Source organism: Salvelinus alpinus, chromosome 13 (genome assembly GCF_045679555.1).
Source record: "Salvelinus alpinus chromosome 13, SLU_Salpinus.1, whole genome shotgun sequence".
NCBI lineage: Eukaryota > Metazoa > Chordata > Actinopteri > Salmoniformes > Salmonidae > Salvelinus > Salvelinus alpinus.
This window is the reverse complement of record NC_092098.1, coordinates 19,056,338-19,069,977: the sequence shown is the minus strand read 5'-3', so window position 1 is coordinate 19,069,977 and position 13,640 is coordinate 19,056,338. Positions and strand designations below refer to the sequence as shown.

The 13,640-nt window shown below is 40.8% G+C and overlaps 2 protein-coding genes across 4 annotated transcripts in view; one reads left to right on the top strand and one right to left on the bottom strand.

Moving 5' to 3' along the window:
* The first annotated feature begins 2,168 nt into the window (after positions 1 to 2,168).
* Positions 2,169 to 8,172, top strand: agtr2 (angiotensin II receptor, type 2). The gene is made up of 2 exons (XM_071338381.1): positions 2,169 to 2,319; positions 4,823 to 8,172. The coding sequence occupies exon 2, from the start codon at positions 4,871 to 4,873 to the stop codon at positions 5,978 to 5,980; it is 1,110 nt and encodes a 369-aa protein (XP_071194482.1). The 5' UTR covers positions 2,169 to 2,319; positions 4,823 to 4,870; the 3' UTR covers positions 5,981 to 8,172.
* Positions 8,173 to 8,735: 563 nt separating this feature from the next.
* Positions 8,736 to 13,640, bottom strand: part of LOC139537260 (teneurin-1-like) — a 184,481-nt gene continuing 179,576 nt past the window's right edge. For all 3 annotated transcript variants that reach the window (XM_071338378.1, XM_071338379.1, XM_071338380.1), the window contains exons 31-32: positions 12,110 to 12,252; positions 8,736 to 11,979 (exon numbers count right to left, since the gene is read on the bottom strand). In XM_071338378.1, coding sequence (XP_071194479.1) covers positions 11,224 to 11,979; positions 12,110 to 12,252 — 899 coding nt within the window. In that variant the 3' untranslated portion in view covers positions 8,736 to 11,223. The remainder of the gene's footprint in view (positions 11,980 to 12,109; positions 12,253 to 13,640) is intronic.

Sequence of the window (13,640 nt, the reverse complement as noted above, 5' to 3'; positions counted from 1 at the left end):
CATTTATCCTGTCTTGAATGAAAAGTAAATATTTTGCAATCTCTAATGAGAGACAGGCTGTCTTCTATCTTGCGTTACAAACACTACACTTGTCGTTCAGTAGCGGGGCAAGACTCAGTGAAGATGTTGTACTGCAATGTGTACAGCACATACGTCTGACTGCGTAGGAAATGTACGCCTTTCCTAAGTCTGAATTGGGCCCATAGTGAGTAGTGGCTACATAAGCAATAGAGGATTTCTTTTTCATCATGGATATTTTGGTAGTGCACACTGAGTTTACTGTAGCAAAACCTTAGGCCAGATTATCATATAATTTAGGTCCACATGTGGATCTTTCTGAGAATTTCTACCTAATCTTCAGTAGGCTACTTGGATATTTAAAGATACCACCACCTCACTTGCATCTGGCTCGGCTTGTTTCTCATGCATACGAGGAGGTTTGGAATTCCATCCTCTTTGAAGTGCAACATGAACTTGTTGACTCTTGGCTGGCTGAGAGGGAGGTGAGTAATGTCTACATCCTCCCTAATCCTAATGAGAGATGGCTGTAATGAGATCTACAGGACAGATATCCTCCCTGTTACCCTGACACCAGGTCACTACTCTCCCTCCATACCTCAACCACCGCACTCAACCTGGACTCATGGGTAGATGTAGTATAGTAAATGTAAACCGGGACACTCCAATTAGTGTAATATGTTATGGTATGGTATGTATTCATTTGTGGATGTTCATCATCCATTTTGTATATGTTATGAATTACAATTTGTATGATGTTACGAATTGCAATTCATACAATATCATAATTTGCTAAATGTATATGTTACAAATTACAATTTATGGCTAACGTTAGCTAGGTGGCTAATGCTAACATTAGCTAGGTGGCTAACGTTAGCTAGACTACGGGTTAAGGGTAAGGTTAAGAGTTGGGTTAAAGGGTTAGTTAACATGCTATGTTGTCGCAAAGGAGCTAAATAAAAGTAAGTAGTTGAAAAGTTGCTAATTAGATAAAATTGTCATTGATGACCTTGGGGTTGCTAGACGTTCGTGTTTTAAGCCCATCCACCCTGACCAAACACCCTACTTTCATTTTTGCCTTAAGTAACCTTCTGTTTTATGTAACCATACCACACATAACAAATCATACTAATTTCAGTGTCCAGGATTTACATATACTATGTTACATCTAGTCTTTGAGACCAGGCTGTCACACTACACTGTTCAACAGTAGACCTGGATGATTAATCTCCTTACTGATCGCACAACGTTATCTAGTCTGGCAGCACCTTACCCAATCACCGCTCACCTTTGAGAGGGTTCTTGTGTATTGTTACAAATCAAATAATCATAATGCTCAATTTTCTGTAATTTCAGAGCTGTAATTTCTGTAATTTCTATTAAGCTTTTGACACCATAATACTCAAGATGCAGTCAATATGATTTACAGCAATCAATATGATTTGCAATTGACGTCATCCTTCATCATGCAGTTCAATTCTGGACTGGCCTCTTTTAGGGAAATCAAATCAGCAGCACATGAGGTGTTGTGTATGTTGTAGGTTGAGGAGAACAGCTCTAACTGTTCTTTTATATAATGTGTGACATTTTCACCGTCCACTCTGCACCCCCAATAAGATTCTCTTGAGCTCTGATAGAAGAGTTTTGAGCCTCTGTATGAGGTGCTAATCCAAACTAAAACCATGTCATGTGATTTATAGGGGCAATCTGCAGTTCGAACGATAACAAAGTAGGCACTCCACCACTGATTTGGTAAACAGCTGAGGCATGGGGCTGGAGAAATGTAACCCCTCCCAAACTCATGGGCAGAGCTATGCATAGAAGGACTGACCATCCATGATATCAAAAGTATAGTTTTAATCATGATTTGAGGCTGTACAGTGTTTGTTAACATTTACATTGTTTGCAAACATTGGAGTAAAACAAGTTTATATTTTAGGTTCTGATGGGGTACGACAGTGGAGCTAAGCTCATAAGTTATATTCTTCAAGAATCAATGGGTCTATATCATTAATTTAAAAGTCCAAAAATGTATGTAGTAACTGCAGATTGTACCTTTAAGTACCCCTGTACTATGTCTCTAGACGTCAGCTTGTTTTTATGAGGGGAGCGGGACATAGAGGAGTGACGAATGCCTGGCCTGGCCCATAATGCTGGCATGTGGTCAAGTTCCTCTTTCATAGACATGGATGACTCCCTATGGGCCAGGACATAAAAACCACAGAACCAAGTCTTCATACAGCCAGTGTTCAGGCAAACACATCACGGGACTAACTTTCACTGAACAGGAGAAGATATAAGGTAAATCGACTTTGTGAACATTATAGTGGCTTTGAGATTTTTAAATAGTCATTTTTATGTTATCTTGAAAGAAAGTGTAATTATATCAAAGGGATTAATTAAAATTGTACATTCTAATTTCATTGCAGAGGAAACTTGTATGTAATCAGTATTCAAAATGATGCTCTCTATTATACTTTAAGTCTCTGTTATTAGCCTCATTATTAGTGCAGAGTATTTTAAAATAACCCTACGGAGAATATTTGAGTGTTTTTCTCAATTTCAAGAGCTGAACTACTCTGTTAAGAACTCCTTTCACAGGTTTAAAAGTTTAACATATTGCTAGAACGTTTTGTCACACTAAAGTTGATACAGTAGAACTGTGATATTACTTATATAACATCTATTAATGATTTTCAATATGTAAAACTAATGATACATAACACACCGAAAGTATTCGATTTTCTATACACAATGTGACTAATTATTTATATGTGGTGATAAATTGAATCTACAGTACCTCCTCCAATTATATTAGTTTCAATTGACACTCAGTGTACAAAACATTAGGAACACCTGCTCTTTCCATGACATAGACTGACCAGGTGAAAGCTATTATTTATTACCCCTTATTGATGTCACCTGTTAAATCCACTTCAATCAGTGTAGATGAAGGGGAGGACAGGTTAAAGAATGTTTTTTTTTTTACATGGATTGTGTGTGTGTGCCATTCAGAGGGTGAATGGGCAAGACAAAAGATTTAAGTGCCTTTTGAACGGGGTGTGGTAGTAGGTGCCAGGCACACCGGTTTGAGTGCCTCAAGAACTGCAACGCTGCTGGGTTTTTCCACTCTCAACAGTTTCCCGTTTGTATCAAGAACGGTCCATCACCCAAAGGACATCCAGCCAACTTGACACAACTGTGGGAAGCATTGGAGTCAACATGAGCCAGCATCCGTGTGGAACACTTTCAACACCTTGTAGAGTCCATGTCCCGACGAATTGAGGCTGTTCTGAGAGCAAAAGTGGGTGTAACTCAATATTAGGAAGGTGTTCCTAATGTTTTGTACACTCAGTGTATTACGTATGTAATAAATATTGAGATATAAATGTAAATATATTACATACATGTACAATACTTTCAGATAGAATAAAGGTAATGAAAATCCATCCAAATCACCTTATTAATGTTGCTCTACTTTTATCACACTTTCAAATACAAAATGTTTTTTTATAATAAGGAAGATCTTAAAAGATCTCCTGAGGGATCGCAGCAGCCAGCCAGTCACCATGCTATGCAACGTGCATTACTTTTCTATACTGCATGTGCTGCTGGTTGCTTAGACCAGGGGTTCCTAAACTCTTTCACTTGGGGACCCCCTTCCAGCATTGGGGAACATCCCGCGTACCCTCTGCGTGTGTGCGCCACGTTTATTTCTATGGGCACAAGCACTGTTTATGACACAAACTGTTCACCCCCCTCTTGTTGGTGGACAGAATTTGGCAGGTTTAAAGCTTATTTCCTGCAATTCTACACATTTTGTAATGGGGTGCAAAGAAAATTGAGTAGTTTTAACGCACATTTTCGTGCAATTCTATACATTTTGCCATGTCCAATGTGTATTCATGTGTTAGAGTGACCAAAAAATTACAACAAAATCTATGGGTTAAAAAACCAAAATAAAAAAACGTTAGCTGACATGGTCTAGTTGTTCTGGACATTTCTGACAAGTTATAAATAGCTCTATAAGGTATGCAATGACTGACATGACAAGAGGAACTGATGAATCACTACCTAGTTTCGAAATTGGACCTTGTGCATTCTACTATTACAACTTTCAAGAGCGATTTTAAAGCCGGACTGAGTTCCTCACAGTTTGGGAACCATTGGCATAGACTACTGCATGTAGGGGAGTTTCTCATGCAAAGGGACACTGGAGAGGGGATTATGTCCAACCCTAGAACCCCCAGAGCCCTCTAAAACAACCAACCACATGTTCCTTCTGTCTCCTCCTATTTAACACTATCCAGATGGACTCCAGCCTGGAGCCTGCACAGAGGAGGACTATCCAATACATATTCTCAAAACAACGCAGTCCAAATAGCAAGTCCCAAATGGGCTGTACAAATGCATTTCTTTTTCCATTAGGTTCAGGACAAAATGACAATGAAAAGTGCTTGGGGATTCTTACATCTGCTGTTAGAGGGGCTAGAAAAATACAGAATAACCCCCTATAATACGATTATTTTACATACGGCTATTATCACAAAAATATTTGGCTGTCATCAGAATGTAATATATTCAGTCTTGGCTGAGAACACCTCATTCTTCAGTTGGCCCACCCTGTATGTGTCTACTAACATTGAGCAATTTCTTACCATGCTTGCCAAAACTGTCTCATTGTGTTTTAGTTACAAAACTTATTGCAACTAGTGCATGTATTTTAGGTTACAGATATTTGATTTTGTTAGGAGACTTTGTTTCTCTAATTTAAAATGTTGCTGATTTTATGTTAATCTTACAGGCCTTAGTGGGAGTTGGCTGTAAAAGCAATCACGGACACAGAGTACCCATGGCATCGACACACTCTAACCTCTCAATGGCCACCAACTCGTCAGAAGATCTAATGATCAATTCTTCCTCATGTGATTCCATCTCCCCCTCGCTGCATCAGAACAAGCTGATCCCCACCATCTACAGTGTCATCTTTGTCCTTGGTTTCGTGGGCAATATCTTGGTGGTGTTCGTGTTATGTCAAAAGTCCAACCGTAAAACAGTGGCCAACACTTACATTGTAAACTTGGCCCTCTCAGATCTGTTGTTCCTGATCAGCCTGCCTTTCTGGGCAGTCTACTACTCCTTTGACTACAACTGGATGTTTGGTGGGCTGATGTGTAAGCTGTGTGGCTGCCTCCTCTCCCTGAACGTCTACGCCAGCATCTACTTCATCACCTGTATGAGTGTGGACCGATACAGAGCCATTGTCTATCCCCTCCAGTCTCAGTGCAGCAGGAACCTGTGTCGGGCGCGAGTGGTCAGCGGTGTGATCTGGACCATCGCCGGCCTCATGACCATCCCCACCATGGCCTTCCGAGACACCTACCACCTGAAGGAGCTGGGGGTCACGGCCTGCGTCCTCATCTACCCACCTACCCAGCCCTACTGGTTCCCAGGCCTGGCCCTGACCAAGAACATCCTGGCCTTCTTGGTGCCTTTCACAGTCATCGCCAGCTGCTACTGCCGCATCGGGAAGCACCTCCTGGGGGGACAGCCCAGCCTGGACAAGAGTTCCAGCAACCTGGACCGCGTAATGAAGATGGTGGTGGCTGTGGTGCTGGCCTTCTTCGTCTGCTGGTTCCCCTTCCACGTGCTGACCTTCCTGGACGTCCTGAGCACCCTGGGGGTGATGCACAGCTGTTGGGTGCGCCAGGCCATCATTACCCTGATGCCCTTCACCCTATGCCTGGGCTTCTCCAACAGCGCCATCAACCCTTTCCTCTACTGCTTTGTGGGGAACCACTTCCGGGAGCAGCTGTGGCGGCTGTACGAGGAGAAGGCTCCCAGGCTGTCCCAAAAGAGAGACTCCATCAGCACCAGGCTCAGCTCCTTCTCCAGGAAGCTCAGCGACCTCAAGGACACAGGGCCACTGGAGACTCTGGACCAACACAGTAGGGGCCCCTAGTCTAGGGAGGTTACATGGCAGGACTATGAGAGGCCTGTCTGTCAGATGTGTAACAGTTGACACCGGGGATCCTGACTGACCCCCAGGCCTAGTCTCCAGGGGACGTTAACCCCCCTATCTACTCCTAATTAGGGACAACCTGCAGGCTGGACAGAGGGAATATAAACATAGATTTAAATGTCAGTTTAACATCCCATGCCACCAAGCTCATGTTAGGGGGAAGGGATATTATATCACCAAATCTACAGTATATGTGCTGGGTAAACCTGTCATGTTTTCTGAGATACACAGGTCACTGTGATAATAAGTGTGTGAAATATACAACTACAGTGTATGTGCCTTTGTACTAGTTACAATAATGTAATATGTGTATGTTGTTTTTATTGTATATAAGTAACAAAAATTTCAATGAACACAGAGCCTTCTAAACGGCAAGAAAAGGTTCATGCAAACATCTACTGTCAACTGTATCATTTGTGTCTCTTGAACCATAATTAACATTGTATTGTGTCAAATGTACAACCCTTATCAAGATATGCTATGAATTATATGTTTTCCAGTCACTCTTCATTTGATATAACAGAATAATGAAAGCCAGACAGTAATGGTAGTCTTCTTAGTGTGAAAACAAAACATATATTCAGTTGCGGCCATGCTCAAGTTGAACATGGGAAAGCCAGGAGTTGAGTTTTCATCACATTGTAGCAATTTGAACATGCATTTGATTGTTTGTCATACAATCAAAACTTGCTGTTTTTTTTCTCCTGACATTTCTGTTTGCAACAGTAATGGAGACAAGGACATAGACTGAGTAACAAGCATTGATATAGGCAGTTCTACTGCCACTCTGTGGCTGGGTTTGATAACTGCAGGTGCAAAGGAATTCTCTCTGATTGATAATTGCGTCGTTTTTACTTCAAATTGTAGTTTTAGTTATTAAAACTCACCCAGACCCATCATATTATCAACTAATATGGTCTGAATATTACAATGAACAGAATAGTGAAAAACAAATCAAGGTGACGTTCATGTAAATACTGGTACTGTACTTCAATACTGTTTCCTGAAGTGTTTTCCTAATGACCAGAGAGTACAGATGTAGGATCTTAATTGGATCACCGTGTTGCATGAGAATGTATAGTGTATTGGACATATTTGAGGTTTAAGAAGGCTTTTGAAGTTTGTAATTTCCACTTTGAAATTTCAGATTGATTTTCCCTTTCTAAAAATGTGTCAACCCCTGCAATCTTCTTTTCATGAATTAGAATTCACATTTCCTGTTGCTGCAGGATTATTTTCCTGCTGTAGCAAACTGGCTCAAATTAAGATCCTACATCTGTAAGCCTATGTGTGATCTTTTCTTTCCTCTTAGAATATATGATTTCCTGTAGATGCTATCGTACTGTAAATACTACCATACCGATTGTGTGTCAGTGCTGTTCAAATCAAATCTTATTTGTCACATACACATGGTTAGCAGATGTTAATGCGAGTGTAGCGAAATGCTTGTGCTTCTAGTTCAGACAATGCAGTAACAACCATTCATAGTGATGGCATGCTTCATTCAGTGTGATAGAGCATGTGTCTGTTTACCATGGAGCTATCAGCAAGGCCACTACTGAGAGGATCCTGGGTGCAGTGGGGAAAGATGGGAGCCATCTACTCCGAGACAGTGAGAGTGAGGCCAATACCTACTGCCTATGTGTTCTGTGAGTACTTGAACAGTATTGTTGATCCATCGTAGGTTTAGTTATTGCCATTTTGATTGACTTTAGCTATAAATTCACATTTGCATCAATGCTGTTGTGACGAAAACGCATCATTTCTCAGCAAGGCGGGGATAACAACTTTACAGAATGAAAACAACAGATGGATGATATGACATGCCTTTTTGTATGACAAATACGCACCTGTGTTTCCATCTTTCTGATTCATGCTCATACAGACGGGTTGTTCCATTTAATTTGAGTCCAATTTACACAGACTACCGAATACCATAAATATTGGACTGTAATGTACTGTACAGTACGATTACACTTAATCACTTTTCATTGAATTGCTGTTATTATATTTTTCAGCTATTTTCACTGAAAGATGCAAAGATGTCTATACCTACAGTGTTCCAAATCAAGGAGGGGTCCTGGAAAGTTGAGATGAGAAAAGAGAAATAATAAACATGATATCAATATCCATTGGTTAGCAGTAGATTACCACATGGGAACACATGAATTACAACAATATACTGTACATTCATACACATTTTCTTACATTCCAATTATAGAAAGCACGTCCCTTAGGAGGTATGGCCTCAAAACGCTACAGAATATACAAAATTCTAACACGTTAATGTGGTATTAGTGACAAAACCTCATAGTTATTTTGGAAATAGCAAATTATCCTGACTTGAACTGAATGAACAGATAAGGCGTTTCTGTGTTTCAGACGGAGTGTAGAGTACAGACACGATTATTCGGGACGATAAGGAATCTGATAGCTGCCTTTGGAAATCCATCTGACGATGCCCCTCCTCTACCCTGTGGAAAACCAACACACTAACACTGACCAGCAGTACCTATGAGATGATGGCTCCTCTTCAAAGATACAAACTTTGACAACAATATATATATAAAACGGTGAAACGATTCAATTTAAACAATTTCTGTGTTTGATTATTTTCATGGTACAGCTATCAATTTAAACCACTGAATACACTCATATTATTTCATAATACAATGAAAGAAACAACATCAAAACATATGGATAAAGAATTTGCACATTTATTTATTAAAAGTCAAACCTTCAAAGTACCTTGTTTTAAATATGAACTTTCCACACCCAATATATTAACTTCTTCTCATTATTTACACCCACTTCCTGGAGCACTTGCAGAAAATGCATGCCTCTTGGTCAAAGCCCAGAGTAGAAAATGCAATCAAGCGATATCAGTGTTTTCATACCATACAAATGTATCTTGGCAAAGTCTTCGCTCTCGGAGTTACCCAACTGAGACAGTATCATCAATATGAACACCAATGGGCAGAGCATTATTAATTATATGGAGTACTATCAATTAATTTAACCAAAATATGTTATATAGTATACCATATAGCCTATATTTTATACAATTCATTTTTGCAATACAACCCAATGAGAATTAAAGTAAAAAAACAACAGATACGGTTGCACAGAATTATATTTTTGATGAACTGGACAGTATTAAAGTGATTATCAGAATATAGGGTGTTTGTCTTTGTACTCCATGCTTTAGGTTCAGCCTTTTTCCACAGTGTTAATGTTTCATTTCTGTATGAGAAGCATGGAAAACAAGTGTCAGTACACAAACCATACACATCCCAATTATAAAAAATCCTTAACAATACAACCAAATTGTGGATATGGGTAATGTGTGAGGGTGGATAACTGGACAACCTTTCACTTTTTAAATCCTTCTTCTCCATCTCCAAACAGGTCATACTCTGAGCCAAAAATGTATAAATAATAAATAGTTCAATATCATCCCAGACTTGAAAGTTTGTCTTTGGAAATAGGAAATAATGAGGATTCTTAGATGTTTCAAAGGACTGAGTAAACTATTGATTAACTAAGGCTTGTTTAATTGGGGCTGCATTCAAAATATTTCAGCTGTTGTGAAGATGGTGAAATGTTATGCACATCTAATTTCCTCACATTTTTGGTGGAATACTAGACGCCGAGGCATACGGCATACAGTACTTGCAATCTTTTTACAGAAGAATGACATGCTGAAACACAATGTGACTTTGTTGTAGTAAATTAAGCACAGACAAAATACATGTTGAGTAAATATTTTAAAAAAATTATGTTTCCAGACCGTTTTATCTGTTTTAAACAGCTACTCAATGTGTGCATTTCTCTTTGAAAAATCCTCCTCCACATTCACTACATTTGACCCGTAACTAGTGCACAGTCAGACTCTTGTAAGCTACCCACTGTGAATCTGTTCTATTCTCTTTCTGCTTTTCACCCTGTTCTGATATGTAAAGTCTATACTACCCACTTGATAACTGTAAATGGGCCTTCTCCTAGATGTATGGACATTCTTTACAAACGTATCATCGTTTCAGTACAATTCTTACACAACTAATTTGTGACGTTTGGATTTCACATTGGCGGCAGAGACTTATCTACTGCACTGTCTGCCAATTGACTTGCTAGCTCAGATATAACTGATCAGGGACTGGGAAGGAGTGCCTTGTAATGGCATCAGAATATTAAGGTACAATGAATGTAATATCTGTGAATTACAATATGAGGTTTTCTGTAACATTTACACTATGATTTAGCACTTTGCATAGGGCACTATAGTCTGCCCTGCAAGCTCCAGTCCATAAGGATTCTAGTCCAGTACATAAATAATAACACTTTTCATGGTATGGAAGGAGATGTTTTGATTAAATTGTCATCCTTCAAAGTTTTTTTAAGAGCAGAAAGGCACAAGCTCCACCCAGATAATACATGATATTTTACAATAAGCAATTTGTAAAAAAGTAAACTGTACTGTACAGGTTTTCAGCATGAATACTTTTTCCTGTTGCTCTGTGTAACTCCAGTGATCAATTCTATTGATAGGATTAACGATTAATAATCAGTAACAACACATTATTAAGTTAAGCACTTGTATCTCGCTAAAGCACTTGCTATATACAATGTCATGTGTCTAAACCCACACAATCTACTCCATTGTACCACCAGAACTTTAAATACGCAGAAAGCAGCAAAATTCCCGATGCCAGTGAGTCTCATAGTCACAAACGAAGACAGTAGCTGTCACTGCCATTTCTCAAGAGATCGCAGACAGATATGCACTGTATAAACTGAAATGACAGCAATTCACTACACTGTTATAGATACAGTATGTATAAAGATTAATTATATGGTAATGAACTTGATACGGAGTCTGTCATCTCAGATTCAGCATATCTAACAGCTTACAAAGTAGGTCAAATTACATAAGCTAGCCAAGTAACTCCAAAATGAAAGACCGTCAAGAGTTTCAAATGATCAATTAATTCTCAGAAGAAACAAAACAATCAGAACACAGGTGAAACAAAATACCATCATTTGTCACTTAAAGGCAGTTGTCTTTTTTTTGTATATTTATCGTCATCATTCTAGAAAAAACGGTACAACAAATCATTGTGTCTAAAAACAGACTGTCTTTGGTGAAGGGGAACCCACGGCAGTAGTGAAGCACGATGCCGCTGTTACCTCCTCCCTATTTCACTTTGCCTCATGAAGTGAATGTTGTTGGCACTGTCAGAGAGCTCCAGGTACTGCTCCACGGGGAGCACGAAGTAGCCGTCATAGCCGGGAACCTGTCCAGTGGTGAGCAACTGCTGCCTCTCTCCTTCTGTCCAGAGCCTGGAGCCCTCCTCTCCTTCCTCCAGCCTCCTCTGCTCGATGACCCAGGCCTGCTCCACCGCCCTCTGCCGGGCCACCTCCAGCACATGCTCCCTCTCCTCTTCCTCTGTGGCCCCGTAGCGGATGTTGAAGCACAGAGTCCCGTGCTGCATCTGGATGTCAGCGAAGCGCCTAGTCCTCCCATCCACCACTGTCGTCATCTGGGACACGGTCACGTTGACGCCGTTCTCCAGGACGCGACCCGCTCCGTTGTGGCCAACCACTCCCAGGTCCCCCTCCAGCAGGCCGGACTTGACAAAGTAGTGAGTGTCCAGACCGTTCACCGTGAAGTGCAGGCCGGATAGGTAGAGCGCGTGGTTTAGGACTGCTGCCACACGCCGGCTGTCCTCACTTGCAACCCCAATGATTTCGGTGGTGACAACATTATCTCTGATGGCGAACTTGACACCCTTTCCAAAGATGGAGGAGATGGCAGAGAAGCGGGGCCTCTGGCCATGCCACGCCCCCAGCTGACCAGTCACCTTACTCATAGGCAGTCGGTCCAGAGAGATGAAGTTCTTTAGGTGTTTCTGCAGCTCACACTGGATACCCAACAGAACCTGGCAGACAAACACACATGGGATGGTTATCTAATGATAATAAGGATTTTCAGGTCATCTAATATCTAAGGACCATACATGGCTGGAGATTAGGCTCTGTTAGACTAGGCCTAGTCTAGGTTTAGCTCACCTTGCTAGGGTCCCAGTCTTGTGTCTTGGTTTGAGTCTTCATCATTTCATAGGTTTGCTCCATGCTCTCCACCTCCGGCTTGGGGTAACCAGGGACAACGTTGTGGAGCTGGAACCCAAACAGTTGCAACCAACTGCTGATGTCTGGAGACAGAAGGTTTCGAGGAGTCAATGACAGGACATTGGATTTGAGCTTTTGTCATGCAACACAATTGAAACCATCCTGTCTAAATATCTGTCTACACTGCGTGAACAATTATTAGAAAAGTGAGTATTCTGTTCTTATCATTATTTCTATGCACATTTTCCAACTCCAAACCATATCAACTTGAATGCTTATTGGATGTAATCATTTTCAGGTGATATGTATTTGTGTAATGCGAAAGCGAAAGTGAATAACAGCTTATATCAAGGTGTGCATAATTATTAGGCAGCTTCATTATCTCAGGTAAAATGGGCCAAAAAAGAGATTTAACTGAGACTGAAAAGTTAAAAATTGTAAAATGCCTTTCAGAGGGACGCAACACTCTTCAAATACCTAAACTATTGAGGCGTGACCACAAGACAATCAAACGTTTTGTTGCGAATAGTCACCCGGGGCGCAAAAAACGCATGGAGAAGAAAATTAACTGCAAAAGACTTAAACGTCAAGCTACCAGGAACCCATTATCCTCCAGTGCCACCATATTCCAGAACTGCAACCTACCTGGAGTGTCCAGAAGTACAAGGTGTCAAGTGCTCAGAGATATGGCCAACGTCAAGAAGGCTGAAACACGACCACCACTGAATAAGATTCACAAGTTGAAGCGTCAAGATTGTGCAAAGAAATACCTGAAGACAGATTTTTCAAAGGTTTTATGGACAGATGAAATGAGGGTGACTCTTGATGGACCAGATGGATGGGCCCGTGGCTGGATCAGTAATGGACACAGGGCACCACTTTGAGTCAGGCAAGGTGGAGGAGGGGTACTGGTATGGGCTGCTATCATTAAGAATGAGGTAGTTGGACCTTTTCGGGTTGAAGATGGGACTGAAACTCAACTCCCATCCTACTGCCAGTTTCTGGAACATTCTTTCTTCAATCAGTGGTACAGGAAGAAGTCCTCAACATTCAGGAAGGCCATGATCTTTATGCAGGACAATGCTCCATCACATCCATCCAAGTACTCCACTGCTTGGCCTGCCAGCAAGGGCCTCAAAGATGCCAGAATAATGACCTGGCCCCCTTCCTCACCTGACTTAAATCCTATTGAGAACTTGTGGGCCCTTCTCAAACGTGAGATTTACAGTGAGGGAAGACAATACACCTCTTAACAGCATTTGGGAGGCTGTGGTTGCTGCTTCAGCGAAAGTTGATCATGAAACAGATCAAGAAACTGACAGACTCCATGGATGGAAGGCTCATGGCAGTTATTTAAAAGAAGGCTGGCTATATTGGTCACTGAATATTTTTGAAAGGCCAAAAATGTTATTTAATTGTCATTTTGTGTTACTTATTTGTTACACTTACTCAAAAAAATTGAGAATTAACA